General features: G+C 46.3%; 1 protein-coding gene across 1 annotated transcript; it reads left to right on the forward strand.

Annotated features, from left to right (window-relative positions):
* The first annotated feature begins 15,683 nt into the window (after positions 1 to 15,683).
* On the forward strand, positions 15,684 to 16,604 carry TMEM174 (transmembrane protein 174). Its single transcript, XM_045886920.1, has 2 exons — positions 15,684 to 16,309; positions 16,499 to 16,604. The coding sequence occupies exons 1-2, from the start codon at positions 15,684 to 15,686 to the stop codon at positions 16,602 to 16,604; spliced, it is 732 nt and encodes a 243-aa protein (XP_045742876.1).
* Positions 16,605 to 16,927: the final 323 nt, after the last annotated feature.

Below are 16,927 nucleotides of genomic sequence, written 5' to 3' on the forward strand. Positions count from 1 at the left end.
TAATCCCAGTTAATTCAGGAAGAAAGTCAGAAGGAAGAGGGGAGAATGAAGTAAGACATGGGGAGTCTAAGATGATGAATAAAGTCAAGCCTTGAAGTGATCGAAAGGCATAGGAAAAGTAGCAAAGTAGAGAAAGATACAAAGGAAGATCACGTGAAAACTCAACAGAAAGATGGACAGTTAGGTCACCCACGCACAGAGACCCCTCTGTGGCAAAGCAGGCTGGGAGTGTCCCTCTGGGTGAATCGCTGACTTTCATAGGATCATAGTCCCCTTTAGGGTCTTTCAGTTTCTTGCTGTTGTCTCCTTGCATGGCTAGGGAAAAGTCACATGGCTTGTATCTGTTATAGCCGACTCGTGTACTTTGGTCCCGTACACCTGCTTTAAAAATGTTTCTAACTTGACTGGGATCCCTTCTCGTTGGGAAGAGACTGGCCGAGCAGGTAGATCAAATTCTATTTTATAAACATTAATTGACCTCCTCTGTGCAGAGCGCCATCACAGTGCCCGTACTTACGTAAATATGAATAAAAGAGGTTCTATCCCTGAGGCAAAATGGTTCTGGACACAGGCTGTGATGGGCTGCAGTGAGCCAGCTCTCGGGGGGAGCGGCTGGCCTTATGTCCCCTGTGTCAGCTTGGCTGTGGCTGAGCGTTCTCTTGGTGTTGGGTGCAATCCTCTGGGAGAGAAGCCTCCCCGTGGCTAAGGGCAAGTCTCTGGACTGGGATTGGCTGTGAGCCATCAGCAGCGACATTCACAGCAGCTCCGGGGTGTCAAAGTAAAATGTCAGAAGAGGATGAGAAATGGGACATGTTGTCACAGCTCCCTTTGGGAAAGACAATCTGCCCCCTCAGCTTTGGCTGATTAAGAGCTTCATGAGCTCCAAAAGCTGGGAGGTGGGGGTCAGTTAAGAGTCGCTCTGGGGTTTCCCAACTTGGAAATCTCTAAGTGTGCTGGATTTTGCTCATTTCTTTTTAATTTGGAAGATAAGCAGCACGATTTGGAGAGAACTAGCTTTAATACAGAAGAGAAGAGCCTGCTGTAGCCCTTTCCTTGGCAACGAAAGTGTAAGTAGCAGCAAGAGCAAACAGAAGCATCTGGAAAGAGTCTCCACAAGGATCTGCAATTGGCCACGGTGGTTTTTAAGGAAGAAGCTACTGCAAGTCAGCTTTCCTAAAATATAATCAGTATCCTCTACTTGCTCGTAGTTTCTACTTGTAAATTTTGTGTACATGTGATCAACATGGCAGCTCTTCAACTCTCCTTGCCCTCTTTGTATACCATGGCACTTCTCTTTCTGGCAATGGCCTCAATCTTCTACTTTTCCAGTCTCGGAGAACCTGATTGCCTCTTCTGCGGTTTTGAACCTGAGCACACAGGTCACAAGTCCCTTCCTGATGGAATGAACAACTTATCCCAGTTGGCTCAGGACTTGTCTGGTGTTTGCACACTGGGAGTCTTGCATCCTGGGAATCCCCTCAGTCCAGGGCAAACCAGGATGGTTGGCCACCCTTCCCCCTATCTGTGGAGAGGCGGCCCTTGGGTCGGATGCCCACCTCAAGAGGAGGAGGGCTGGGTCAGCTGGTGTCCAGCAGGGCTACTGTCTTTCAGGAGCGTGGGGCAGCTTCTCTGGGGAGGAGGTAGGAGTTAGACCAGCAACAATCAACCTCTCTAGTTGGAACTAGAACTCCATGAATTACTCATTAGAAGGGTAGGGATCAATGTATTATAAATACATGGGCAGCAGTTTGACGTAGGATAAAGAGCAGTGGAGTGGGAGTTCGTGCCACGGATGACAATGGAACCTCAGACCCACGGAATTCATCTTTCTGAGCCTTGGTTTCTCCATCGGCCAAGGGAAAGGACTAGGCCAGGGCTTGCTTCCTCTTTTACCTTTTGTTTTGGAACTTCATTCTAGAGGGTAGAGTGACTCATACTCCTGGAGACAGAGTTTGCTCTCATCATCATTACAAGTTTTTCCCTCCGCTCTCCATCCCCTCTTCCCCTTGCCTTCCCCTCCCCTTCCCCTCTTCCCCTTGCCTTCCTCTCCCCTTCCCCTCTTCCCCTTGCCTTCCTCTCCCCTTCCCTCCTCTCCTAACCCCCTCTCTCTGCTTTCTCCATTCCCAGCACTCATCTTTTTTCTCCCAGTAGGCAACCATATCAATGTGAAAAATGTTTATCATTGAATAAGGTGAAGTTTTTGTGAGTTTTGTTCTGTATATGGATTTTTAGAAAAGATTTTATTTATCTGAGAGAGAGAGAGAGAGGTGGGGAGAGAGAGAGCACACGAGCAGGGAGAGGGGCAGCCGGAGAGGGAGAAGCAGGCTTCCCACGGAGCAGGGAGCCCGTCGCGGGGGCTGACGCGGGGCTCGACGCAGGGCTCGACGCGGGGCTCGATCCCAGGACCCTGGGATCATGACCTGAGCCTAAGGCAGACGCTTAACAACTGAGCCACCCGGGGGGCCCTTGTGTATGGATTTTTAATTTTCATATGTTATATTGTGCTACAGACTTCATTTTATTCCTAGCACTTTTTTACTAGCACCATTTAAAAAATATCTTCAGGATGCTGGATATTGGTCTCCAAGGGTCCTTCCTTCCACAGTGACATTTTATGAACATTGTTTAGTATTGCAGAATGTTCTGTTCTCCAGTGTTCCAGCTAACTGGAATCAAATTATTGATGGGCTTTCCAGAGCAACAGAGTGGGGGAAGAAAGTATGTTTAATCACCCCCCAGACTGTTCAACCTTGGCCTGCACGAAGGGGACCAAGTGGATTAATAAGGAGAGCACACTCATGGGGAACACACGAAGTGTGGGACGGCTATGGGTTAGTCGTGAGTGCACCTTTGGGCCTCTGGCTCTCTGAAAGGTGAGGCCTTCCAGTAACCTCGCACATCCGCAGCCCCGCAGGCCCGGGAGCTCTCAGGGGGGAGCTCACTTCCCGCACAAAACTGGTGGACATCCGGCAGCTGCCCAGCTGCCGAAGGCTTCAGGCGGAGATCAGCCTCAAACAGTGCACAGAGCTGCAAGCTCGAGCTCCTCTTGCCGGGGCTGCAGAGCCCCCACCAGCGTCCTGTCCCAGAGTTCCTGCGGTTATTAGTGGTTTTGAGCAGAGCAGTGTCTCCCAGGCTGAGCCACTCACTCTCTTGGTGGCACTGAGGCCAACGGAGCCATGTGGTGCCTGGGAACGGCCTTGGGTGGGGAGCAGCTGCGGGGGTGGCCCCTCACGTCGCTGCCGCCTATGCAAGGGAGAATGCATTCCTTTTCAGGCGACAGCAGTTCACGCTGGGTGGCCTCTGCCTTCCCTCCCACATCAGCGCACTGAGAAGGACCCAGAAGGCTGAGGAGCCCGTAGCTCCCCGTGGCGGAAGCAGACCCTGCCGTCGGGCGTCTCCTCTCTCCAGGTCTCTGGCTCAGACAGGGCTTGCTCTCCACTCAGACCTCTTGGGAAGCTCTGGCCAGAGCCCTCGAAGCTCAAGGGTGGGGCCTGTGAAGTCAGGGGGCGACAAGCGGTGCAGAGGTGCTCTAGGTCTCCCCGCGGACGCGCTTGCTCCCCTAAACTTCACACAGAGGCGCATCTTGTCTCTATCCCAGGACTTAACTATTTCTGCTCCTCGGAAGATGCAGAACAAACATATAAACAGACACACACAGATAACAAAGGCCCGCTGTTTCCAGCCTCTTTCTCCCCATTTCAGTGGATTCTATGTTGATATGTCATTTCCTCTTTGTGTTTTTAAGCTGCCCAGAGGAGGAGATTGACGAAGTCGTAGAATTATGTACGCGCTCTACCTACGTGACTCCCTTTGCCGTGGTAAGACTTCAACTGACCCTAAGAGTCAGAGAAGGTCCACCTTCAGGCCTAGTGGCAGCTAATCCTGAGTGCCCAGGCAACGGTTTCAGGGTCCCCTGCCATGGAGAGCCTGGGTGCTCCAACCCTCCTAGGGACCCAGCTCCTCAAGTGCCCAAGGGGAAAGCTTAAAGAAATGTAGCAAGATAAAATACTTCTACAGCCGACGGTCCCTGAGCTTACTAGGCTACATGCTCTTGCCGTATCATCTCGCTTGATCCTCATACCCTTCCGAAGTAGGTACTGTCATTAGCCTTTTATAAATGAGGAAACCGAGCTTCAGAGAATCTACGCAGCTGACCCAGCAACACAGCTAGTGATTAGTGGAGCCAGGATTGTGTTGCAGAGAAACCTCCAGAGCCCATGCCCTCAACCACTGTGCATGTGTAGGCTTACACACACACACACACACACACACAAGATGATGTACACATGTGCCTTTGGTTTATACACTGGAATCAGTTCAGTAATATTCACAGAAGCACAGCTTCTTGGAAGTGGAAGTCAACTTAGAGACTCATTTATACACACACAGAGAAATGAAAAGAAAGAAACAAAAAGGAAGCTGGGGACTTGTTTTAGAGGAACAGTTCTCAATTGAGTAGTATCACAATCACGTGGCTAAAACACAGATCTCGAGGGCGCCTGGGTGGCTCAGTGGTTAAGCGTCTGCCTTCAGCTCGGGTCATGATCCCAGGGTCCTGGGATCGAGCCCCGCATCGGGCTCCCGGCTCAGTGGGAGCCTGCTTCTCCCTCTGCCTCTCTCTCTCTCTCTGTCTCTCATGAATAAATAAAGAAAATCTTTAAAAAAAATAAAAAAAATAAAACACAGATCTCGGGACCACAACCCCAGGGTGTCTTCTTGAGTAGGTCTGGGGTGGGACCCCAAACTGACATTCGTGACAGGGTCCCAGATGATGCCGAGGCTGCGGTCCTGTGCCCACACTGACGGCCACTGCACTGCACAGCTGGCAACACGGGGGACCATAAGACCCACTGCAGTTGCTCCTTAAACGTTCTTAGCAATGCCAGGGACGCCTAGACAAACGTCCCCTGTGGGGTCGTTCTTACCTGAGTCACTTGTTCTTAAATACCTCTCTCTGACTCCCAGCAGCAGAACCAGAATGGGGTAATCGGGATTCTAAAAATGCCCTCCCGTCTCCCACCCTCCCTGTACCACCCCCTACCCCCGCTCCACCCACCCATCCTCCTGAACCTGGGGCTGTGGTATCATTCCTGTGTTTGTTATGTTATATGGCACAGCTGACCTAAAAAGGGATTATCCAGGTGACTGTAATTTAATCACAGGGTTCCTTAAAAGCCCACAACTTCCTCTGGCTGCATACACAAGTACATAAACTCCTGAGTTTGGAAGGGAGCTTTGGCCCCGGCCAGAGGCAAACCTACCCCATTCAGAAGATCCTCAGGCCAGGAGCTGGGCCCTTGGGGGCCCCCCCTTACTGCCTGCTGAAAAAGTCAGTGGCTGCCACCTACATTCCAGCCCCATCAAGGTAACATTCAGTTCAATCAAAAAAAGCAATGTAAAGGTTGTCGGAGAGAACATCCTAAGAACCACCTGCCCTGGCAACCCTCAGCAGATGCAGCCTGGCTGAGGAATACAGAGCTCACTCTGTATCTCTCTGTCAGCAGGCGCGTGCCCTTCACGGAAGAGCAGTTTAAAAACAGTTTAGGAAAACAGATTGTCTTCCCGCACTGCTGGTTGGTCAGATAACACACTTGCCTGTTGCTGGGATTAATCATCTGTAAAATTGAGGGACAGTGCCTCACATGGTTATTAGGAAATGCATGCAACAGGATGGGATAAATGCACAGAATCCATAGGGCAATCGTCCCCGCCCTCCAAATACTCTTGTTATTCTTATAACAAAGTAAAATACATGGGGACAGTTTTGATTTTCTGCATGACCATAATATAGCTCGGATTCAACCACTGTGTCTTTTTGTTGTAAAAGGAGGAATATAACTATCTGCTGTCACAGCTATAATTCAAGTAAATAAAACAGGTTAGCAGGAGATAATTCTTAATATTGAGATTCCTCTCAAATACTCACCTCCCACTGATTTATAGACACCTGACATTTATTTAAGTGCAGATTCATCTCTCATGGGTGAGGTTCCAGGCATTTGATATCTCATACACACACACACACACACACATGCTCCCACAAAGCAATTTCCTTCCCACCCACAATGTGTTCAAATGTTTTGTTAACAAATGCGTGACCATGCTTAGTTTCACTTCCCACGAGAGTTCTCCGATAACCTCTGAAAACCGTTTTTGTGGTTTTAGTGTCACTTTTCATTGACTTCTTCGAACTATAATCATTTCAAAATTATAATTTTTAACTGAGAAATGTGGGTTGGTGGTTAAAAACAGGAAGTTTGATGGGTAAGTCTGACAAACAGTGAAAATGTGCCAGAAACTCCAGGAAAATTCAGAATTTGGTATTACTGATGACTGTGACAGTGTTGCCCCCGTGAGTCCCCTGGAGAACTTGCTTGTAAAGAAGGATGAGGTTACTAACCAAACATAAGTGAATGAGTATACAAATGTGGTTGATCTAAAATCTTGAAACACGCTTGGATGTCCACGTGGACAAAAGTTCAAGCAGGATCACAGACTAAACAGTGGAAAAGTCAGTATCTCTCTGTGGCAGATCGTATTTCCAGAGGATGGCAATATTATTTCCTATCCGATAGGCTCTTCTGCACTGTGACCTTGACACTTCCCATAGAGAAGAAGAATCTAATTCCATTCCTTTTGTGTCTGGGCTGGTTTAGTAGCCTGCTTGAGCAACAGAATGAAATAGCAGTGATACTCTGGGGCTTCCAAAGCTAGGTCCTAAGATCCTTGCAGCTTCTACCTGAGACCCACGGAATTCTCACTCTTAGGACACTCCCTCTTGACAGCCAGGCAGCAAGCTGGGAGAAATCATGTGGAAAGAGCATAGGTAGAAGCTCAGGGAAACGAGCCTCACTGAGCTCCTAGCAACAGCCAGTGTACCTCTCAGCCATGGGAGTGAACCATCTTGGACAGCCACCTCAGTCGGTCAATCTTGGGCTTACAGATGACTGCCACCCTAGCAGGCTGCCCCGCAAAACTCAGTCAGTCTACGGAATTGTGTTTTAAGCCACAAAATTTTGGGGTGGATTGTTATACCCAGCAATAGATAAATGGAACCCCTTGCCAGTTCTCTTTCCCAATTTATTGTGTATCCTTTCAGTGATATTCCAAGCACATACATTCAATGACAAGCATGTATGTCTCTCCCCTTGCAAATGGCAGATAGGAAATACACTATTTCCTCTTTTTTTTTTTCAGTCAACAATACATCTTAGAGATTATCCCCTACTTGTCCCTACAGACCAGATACCCCATCGTTATCACCGTAACTTATTTATCCAGTCCATGGCTGATGGACATTTAGGGATTTGTGTGTCCGACAGTGATTCATTGTCTGCTCTGTGAAGACACTCTTTTGTGTAAAGTATATATGTAGGTTACATTCTTAGAAGAAAATATTTGCACCTTCTTCAATTGTACGTGCATTTTAAATTTTAACAGATATTACCAAATTGCTCTCCTCCAAAAAAAAAAAGTTGTACCAAGTCATGTTCTCACCAGTCAATTTAAAGATTTCATTTATTTATTTGAGAGAGAGAGAGAGCATGAGCAGGGGGAGGGGCAGAGGAAGAGGGAGAGAGAGAGAGTCTCAAGCAGACTCCATGAGCGGGGAGCCTGACTCAGGGCTCAATCTCACGACCCTGAGATCATGACCTGATCTGAAATCAAGAGTCGGACGCTTAACCAACAGAGCCACCCAGGTGCCCCCTCACCAGTCAATTTAAAGGTGTCTGTTTTCTGACACTCTTGCCACAACAGTGCCTCACCAAATTTAAAAATTTTTTTACCCTGTACTCTTATTCAGATTGTGGATTTTATTATTCTGGCAAAAAATGAGCTTAATCCTTGGGCGCCTGGGTGGCTCAGTTGGTTAAGCGACTGCCTTCGGCTCAGGTCATGATCCTGGAGTCCCTGGATCGAGTCCCGCATCGGGCTCCCTGCTCGGCGGGGAGTCTGCTTCTCCCTCTGACCCTCCTCCCTCTCATGCTCTCTGTCTCTCATTCTCTCTGGCTCAAATAAATAAATAAAATCTTAAAAAAAAAATGAACTTAATCCTTGATCTCTATTTGCTATCTTGATATATCATGTTTCAGAACTTCCCAGCTGTAATTGCCCCAAGCAGTCATTTTTGTGAGAATGTTAAAAATAAATTACATGGATTTGGGAAGGATGGTATGAGCCGTTAGGCAAAAAGAGAGTTAAAGACTATTAAAGTTTAATGTGATTTCATTTCCATAAAATGTGTAAGCTTGTTGTAAGGGGAAAAAAAATCTGGAAGTATATATACACAAAGTGTTAAGAAGAAGCAAGGTCCATCGTAATTATAAACCACAATCAAAACAGCAAATAAAACACAGCCTGGAATTGCCTGCAAGGTCAGTGTCACGGCTGCTTTGGAAGGAGGTAGCTCTGTTTCCTAGATGTGGCTGGGAAAAGTTTAGGTTGAAAGAGTCAGCCATATGGAAAAGAGTGCTCTTATCAAAAGATACATATAGGGTCATGGATCTGGGTTGATTTCCCAAATAACGAATCTGCTAAGTGACCTATTCAGCAATCTTAGTTGTTTCTTGGAAGTATTTAGTTTTAGTTGACTAGTTTTCATTTGTCATTATAACTGCATCTTAAGGAAAGTCATTTTGTCTCTGATTCATTTAGTCTCATGTCTGCTGCAAGTGGAGACGGAGGGGTAGAGCGCAGGGAGCTCAAGGGGGACAGCTTCAGTTTATAATGCTGTCTGTGAGGACGTGCCCAGGTGATCACATAACAACAGACACAGAAATCTGCAATAAGATGGGGTCCTGAAGTGTCTCCAGCAGCCACTGGGTTCATTGAGAACCATCCCAAAGAATGTGCCTCTGCATTTTCTTAAACAGAAGTCAATTTTGTTGAATGGAAATAGCATATTGAATGTACATACTTCCAACAAATTTAAAATGAGTGATCAATAACTTTGAAAACTTACCAGCCAAATTTTCTGAACTCAGAGTTGAATTATTATTAGTGGTTTTGTTTTTTTTTAAACTAATAGCCCGAATTTGCCTGCCCCTATCCCAGAAAAAGGTGTGGCCAGCAAGGCGCCTGTCACGGTGGGGTGTGACAGTCACAGCATCATCCCTCCCTGCATCACCATCACCACTCATCACCACTCCTGCTATTGCCACCAACCTCCAAGTTTCCCTTTGTCTCTTCCCCCCACCACCTGCCACTACCTCGCTTGCCCCTCACCCTCCAAAGTTGAGTCAGATCCGCTGCAGGGCACTTGGGGAAGCACATATCGGAAGGCAAGATGAGGGCGTTCTCATTCCGCATTCACATTCCCATGTCTGGGAGCACAGGGACATCTACTTCTGACCCTGACTTCTTCTTTTTTTTAAATTTTATTTATTTTGAGAGAGAGAATGAGAAAGAGAGACAGCACAAGCAGGGGGTGGGCAGAGGAAGAGGGAAAAGCAGGCTCTCCGCTGAGCAGGGAGCCCAATAACTGACTCAATCCCAGGACCCTGGGATCACAACCTGAGCCGAAGGCAGACTCTTGACCTACTGAGCCACTGAGGCGTCCCTGCCCCTGACTTCTTAAGAAATTCTGCAAACTCAGTTAGAAGGTTAGGCCTGTGGTTTGAAGGTCCTGCCACCTTTGATTCTACAATGAATGGAAACCCCAGTGGAGTAAGAGACCTCTTGCACAAGCAGTGAGGGCCACCACAAAGCATAGAGCAATGGTACAGGAGCTCATAAGATGCGGTTGCTCCCTCCTCCAGGCCCGGTATTTCTGTGTAGGGAATGCTGACTGCACTCCTCTCCACTGTCTGGTCTTAACAGGATTTTTTATATATGCTGAAATTTACTTTCTCTTAGGTAGCCAAAGGATAATACTGAGAAACACTATGGACCAGAGAGTTTTTTCATGAAGCATAACCTGAAATATGTTTTGAGTTGAATGTACTTGAAATCATCTTCTCTAAGACAGTCACAGCATTGTCATTTTCAGTTCAACATATTTCTTGATTGTGGTGGTTCCCAAACTTCAACAGGCATGGGATTGATCTGAAGGGCTGGCTCTCACAGAGCTGATTCTCTAGGTTTAGGGAGTGGCCAAAAATTTGCATTTCTATCAACTTGTGAGATGCTGCCAGTGCCGCTAATCTGGAGATCATGTTTGGAAAACCACTGCTCTATGAATTACTATTATTTTTATTCATTGAAGAAATATCCTATGGTACAAAGGGTCAAATTTTGTATAAAATGAATGAATCAATTGTTCACCTTAAAGACAAAGGGCTCACAATGTTGGCTTAGTCAACAAATACTTTTCAAGTTTCAATGCTAAATATTCTTGAACAACAAGTGGAGGGGGAAATTAGATGTTTTTCTTGTACATGATGCCACTGCAACAAAAATTAAATTTAAAAATTGAAGGAAGAGACTTGCTTGATCACAGAGACTATAAACCATTTGAGACCGTTCATTTAAACTGATAAAAATTTTGAAGACAGTAGAGAAAGAATTGGTTCTTATAACTTGATGTAGAAGAAAACCGTCAGGGGCACCTGGGTGGCTCAGTCGTTAAGCATCTGCCTTCGGCTCAGGTCATGCTCCCAGGGTCCTGGGATTGAGCCTGCATGGGGCTCCCTGCTCCGTGGGAAGCCTGCTTCTCCCTCTCCCACTCCTCCTGCTTGTGTTCCTCTCTCGCTGTCTCTCTCTCTGTCAAATAAATAAATAAAAAATCTTTAAAAAAAAAAAGGGAAAAGAAAACCGTCATTTGCCAGAATGATCACTGCATACCAGGTGCCGGGGGCTACGATGATTTGTTCCAGCTAAGATCTACATCTGGAACACCAGCTACAACTGGAGTCACCACTGGATTAAACCTGTACATAGTCATTTTTCAAGTTTTATCTGACTTCTTTATAGGCCAAATAGGTGAGTTCAACAGGGATGTGATAGGTGTCATCACCCCGACTCTTTCACCCCTGTGTCTTTGATGGTGACATTCATTTCTGCCATTCCCCCAGGAAAGTGGAATTACTTTTGTATGTCTATCATAATAAGGAAGGACTTCTACTTGGCTCTTCCTATCAGAGTAGCCCTCACTCCATAGGTTAGAGAGCCAATTGGGGATTTGCCAGTTGCCAAATATTGTACATTCAAGAACTAGTGAAATAAACACACGGTGAACTCATAGACCTACTGACCCCTTTGTCATTTAAACAAGACAAAACTCCATGTATCACCCAACCATCAAAAGCCCCCCTCCACTTTGACTTTTGGACCACAGTGGCATTTTTGGGTCCCTAGAATTGAGTATCAGTTCAGAGTCAATGTATATCAGTTCCCAAGAAGTAAGGTCAAATGGTTGTAGGTCCTTGAAGGAATAGTTGGAGGACGATTTAAAGAATATCATTGAGACAGTGTTGCAGAGTTCTTTCTCAAGGGGAGGGATCCCAGTTTCCTCTTCAGTCATGGAGTTCCAGGTCCCCGAGCAGATTAAGTATGAAAACTTGCTAAGAAAACTTGACTCTCTGTGATGATAACACAGGTCAGGATTTTGGACCCCAGATCTGGATTTTTTTCCTGTTCTACAAATCCAGTAACATTTTTATAGGATGCTCATGCATTTTGTTCCTAGAGATGCTATGATCAGTTTGCCATAAACACAGATTATTGTGGGTCAAAATATTCTGGTAATCCTTCATCCCTATTGCCCATTAGTGCTTTCACTTGGCCTCTACTAGTCTGAAATTTGCACGTCATCCCCATTAAAATCAGGGAGCCTACCTCACTGGCAAAATCTCTTAACATCATACCTGGCCTATAGAAGACAGCCATCAGAAAGCTTTTCAAGGGTGCTGGTGCTCTCCATGCTGGGGTATTTGTCAATGCCTTAGTGAAGGGATCAAGCGGTGGGAAATTGGTGTGCAAATCAGTCATGAAAAATTCACTCCAACATCTCTATCTCCCAATGTCTTTGAATCCCTCTACGTTATACCACAGAAACTCTGGTATCTCAGTCTCATTGAATATAGGCCACCGGAAAGCCCAACTTTCAGTCAACCAATCATGTACACCTTTAAAGCCACTCTCAGCTGTACAAATTAACATATTGAATCCAAAATATCTGGGAAGTGCACCTCCATGGAGTTGGGACCCAGCTTTCTGAATAGAAAATGCCACTCAGCTGGTGCTGACATTGGAGGCTCTTGGGCCAAGAAGCTCTGGGGAGACTCCATAAAACCCAAAAGGATGGATTCAGAGAACATCCAGGGTTGTGAGCACATCGAGCTTTGGGGAGAGTGGTGTGCTCTGAGAGAGCATGGAAACTCCCTGCCCTTTCCCCAGACCATCTGCCTGTCACTGAGTTACATACATCATTTTCTAATAAACTGGTGATCTAGTAGACAAAACCAAAACCCAAAAGCCTCTGGGGAGGAGCCACTGTCTGACTGGTGCTGGTAATTTTAAAAAATTAACATACATTATGTTAGTTTCAAGTGAACAGCATAATGATTTAATATTTATAGATATTGTGAAATAGTCATAATAATTCTACTTACCATCCATCACCATACACAGTTACAGAATTTTTTTTTCTTGTGATGAGAACTTTTAAGATTTACTCTCTTGGCAACTTTCAAATATAAAATACGATGCTGGTATTTCTGAAGGGGCCAGTGAGGCTGGTCTCGGTGTGTTGGGGGGAACCCCCCGGAAACTGGAACTGTTACCGCCAGGATGATGAAATCTCCTGTAGTGACAATGACAATAAGGGCAAGCAAATTAGGACACAGTAATTTCTTTCTCCTTGCTCTTCCCTTGCAGTCTCCCTCCAGTGCCCCCGGTACCAGAGCCTAACATGGAGCCACCTGGCAAAGGAAAAATATACATAGAGTCTCAGCTAAAGCAGAGTATCTAAGGATGGTTTGGAGCTTAATTATCAGCATAATTTTCTTTTCTTTTTTCATACTAAAATAATTTTATTGTTTTAAAGGTCTCTTCCCATGCTGAAATACATTAATGGTTGAAATAATACGCAATCTACTAAATTTTAAATGTAATATACGACATAACTCTAGAAGTTATCTACAAGTGGAAATAATGTATGTATATATATATATATATATGAATTATATTAAACACATCATTAGTTAAATAAATAAGATCTAAACAAAGAAGAGAGAAATCAAAATGATTTTAGAGGGAAAAGCAGAGTCCGATGTTCTTTTGTGGTTGTGGGTGTTCAAGGCCCAGCTGCCGTGAGGCCGCCATGGGCAAACCTGCAGGTGACCCCAGGCCCTGGAGGTCAGCATAGTTTTCGTGATTGACTATAACCTGGTTGTTGAAAAGATGAAATGATACCATGTATAGTAAATACCTAGAATCATGCCTGGTCCATCATAAGTGTTCAATAATCCTTAACATTTGGGGGCATGGCTTAGTTGGTTGAGCTTAGTTGGGTGGCTTAGTTAGCTGAGCTTCTGACTTGTGATTTCAGCTCAGGTGGAGATCTCATGGGTCCTGGGATCAATCCTCAAGTCAGGCTCCGTGCTCAGCTGGAAGTCTGCCTGGGACTCTCTTTTTGCCCCTCCCCCTACTGGTGTGCATTCTCTCTCTTTCTCTCTCTCAAATAAATAAATAAATCTAAAAAAAAAATCCTTAACACTTTTTTTCTGATATCAGTTGAGATAAGTACATAGGGTTTTTTCTCTCTCCTTCATTCTGTTGATGTGATTACATTGTGATTACATTGATTGATTTTTGAATGTTGAACCATCCTTGCATTCCAAGAACAAATCCCACTTGGTCATAGCATATAATCCTTTTAATATCCTGTTGAATTTGGTTTGTTAGGCTTTTAAAAATTGTTATTTACCATATAGACAGAGTTTGAGCTTTTGGAGTGAGAAGCTAAATCAAGGTGACCTTGGAAATTTAGAGAATTTCCTGAACTGTCTGCTCTAAAAGTCATTCCAGTTCTGCTCTCACGGGATATTTTCATTAACGTGATCTCTCTGCTCTGCTCCTTGAGTGTTCCCAGTCATTCTCTTAACTGCAAGTGGATGTAGCTTAAGAAAAATGAGAAACATTTACTGAGTGATTGAAAAGAAGAATTTTGAGAGCCTAGCTTTTTCTAAATGCCAGGGACTGTTTCAGCTGTTAACTCAGGGATTAAGGGCATGAAAAGAATGTCAGGCTAGCCGAGCAGAATTTTGATGATTAAAGAGAAAAGCTGGCTTCCCTGGATCTTTGATTCAGCTCAGTGGGGAAAAGGGCAGACCACTCCATCCTGGCTGCTCAGGGACACACCTGAGAAGATACCTGAGGGGGTCACCTGCTTGCTTTCCCATCGGGAAATGAAGTTGGAGACTACAGGCCTTATCTTGTAGCAGGGAGAGGCATTTTTGGTGGGGAACAAAGTTTCCCGGTCTCCTAGGAGCACTTGGGTTTAACTTGGAGTAGGGTTTACAAAGATTCCTGATGAGAAAAGCCACTTGGGGCTCTTAGACTTCCTTGGAAATTTTATTTTTGCTAGTCTGAGTAAGGAACTCAGATCTTGTCTTTTAAAAAAGTGGACTTGGTGATTTTTATGATCAGGAAAGTTTGGGAAGCCCTGCCTAGGGCAAGAGGGCAACTGTTTTCCTGGACTTTCTGCTCAATATTGGCAAAGGGAGCTAATATAATATTTAACCACTGAAGAAAGACATCTGTTTGGATAAGACTTGTGCAGGAAAGGAAAAAAGGGCTATACTTACTATTCTGCAGAGGAAGAAATTCATGGGGCTGCTTTGCAATTCCATAGTTATGAATGACAGATAATGTCACTGAAGACAAGCTTTCTTCTCTAAATTAGCTTGGGTTTGGTTGCAAAACACAGCAGCCTTGAAAATGTAGCTGTTGACTTCACCTTGGAGACCAGGGGCTGTGCTGCCACCATGGAGTGAGGGTCCGAAGCAGGTGTCCCCTAGACGCCAGGTCATACCTGATGCTTATTCAACCTTTGCCAATGATGTGGTGCGTTCCTTGGCTGTCCTTCCTCACCCACAGCTGGAGCTATTCCCCACATGCTGAAAGCAAAAGGCACACGGGCTGGCCAGAAGACAGCGCCTCAGAGCTCAATGAGAGGTGTGGGAGGGTAAGTGTCATCCCAGCTCAAGCTCCTGGTGTGGGAAGGACAAACACATAGTCAAGAAATGGGTGTCTGCTTACTTCCCGTGAGCTGACTCAGCAGGAAAAGTGGGTGAGGTGTCTGAACATGTAATGGGTACATCAAGGGCCCCCGTTCCACCAGAGGCCCCAGACGTGGCTCTACCATCTCTCCAGTCCTGGTTTTGGTAGGATGTAAACGGCTTTGGAGCAATGCCTTTAGCATCTAGGAAAGCACCTCCTAGCACATGAGGACAGGCTCAAATACTTTTGAATGAGTGAAGGAATGTGAATGAGAGAGAGCTTGTCACTGAGTTGTAAAAGAGAAACCTCCAATTGTTGACAGCGACTAGAAAACTTCAAGCTTCATTTCTCAGACCTTTATTCTTCTAAACAAAGTTCAGGCCTCTGCATGTTATACTCTGTTAACCACAGAGGCCCAAAGTTCTTCCATAACTAACCGGAGCCTATGATTATTCCGCTGGGCTCTTAGGAGCCCTCACACTCCCTTCCCCTCCAGGAAGCAGGGTGATCACAGGCGGACGATGGAGCAAGGCAGCAGCCACTTGGAGGACTCCCCTCTCAACGTATTTTCCGTCACTCCTTACACACCCAGCACTGCTGACATCCAGGTGTCCGATGATGACAAGGCAGGGGCCACCTTGCTCTTCTCAGGCATCTTCCTGGGACTGGTGGGGATCACGTTCACCGTCATGGGCTGGATCAAATACCAAGGTGTTTCCCACTTTGAATGGACCCAGCTCCTTGGGCCCATCCTGCTGTCAGTGGGGGTGACATTCATCCTGATTGCTGTGTGCAAGTTCAAAATGCTCTCCTGCCAGGTGTGCAAGGAAAGTGAGGAAAGGGTCCTGGATTCGGAGCAGACGGCAGGAGGACAATCATTTGTTTTCACTGGTATCAACCAACCCATCACCTTCCATGGGGCCACTGTGGTGCAGTATATCCCTCCTCCTTACGGTGCTCAAGAGCCCTTTGGGATGAACACCACCTACCTGCAGCCAGTGGTGAACCCCTGTGGTCTCATACCACCTGGAGGGGTGGTGAGCACCACGTCAAGCCCTCCTCAGTACTATACCATCTATCCTCCAGAGAATGCTGCATTTGTTGGTGACCAAGACTACCCTTCCTTTGTGGCCGGTGGAAATGACAGGTATGTTGTGTGGCAGGGGGATGCTCCCCTTCCAGCTGTCACAGTCGCGGCCCATGGCTTTGTCTGGTGTGTAAGGAAGGTGTTGGGAGAAGGCAAGCGTCCGTGTGGCCTGTTGCCAAGATGGCGGCGCTGGTTCCGAGAGAGGCGGCGTGGACTCTACCGGGTCTGTGTTTTCTGCTCCCATTTCAGATCCAGCCCTGATGCTGACCAGCTAGAAGAGACACAGCTGGGAGACGAGGACTCCGCCTGCTTCTCTCCTCCCCCCTATGAGGAAATATACTCCCTCCCTCGCTAGACTATGACGCCGAGGGAACAGCATTCAAGTCATTGTTGCTGACAAATGAGGTGTTCAGTGCTGTGACCTTCAGAGGTTAGACAGCAGAGCAGCCCAGGCAGCCTGACAGATACCATTCGAAGGGGGCACGGTGGGGGTGGGGCGGGAGGGGAAATGGGAAGGAAAATAGCTCAGGTGGATAAAAATTAGGCAGGGGTGGGAAATTTCCTTCTGGTACAGCTGGACATCCCCTGCATATGGCTCATGGGCAGGAATTTCACTTGGTCCACAACCCACCCCTTTCCTACTGGAAGGCACTGGTGTCTCAATTTTAACTCCAGCAG

This window comes from Mirounga angustirostris, unplaced genomic scaffold (assembly GCF_029215605.1).
Source record: "Mirounga angustirostris isolate CCGP_5_RB_7025 unplaced genomic scaffold, mMirAng1.0.hap1 SCAF_7, whole genome shotgun sequence".
Lineage (NCBI taxonomy): Eukaryota > Metazoa > Chordata > Mammalia > Carnivora > Phocidae > Mirounga > Mirounga angustirostris.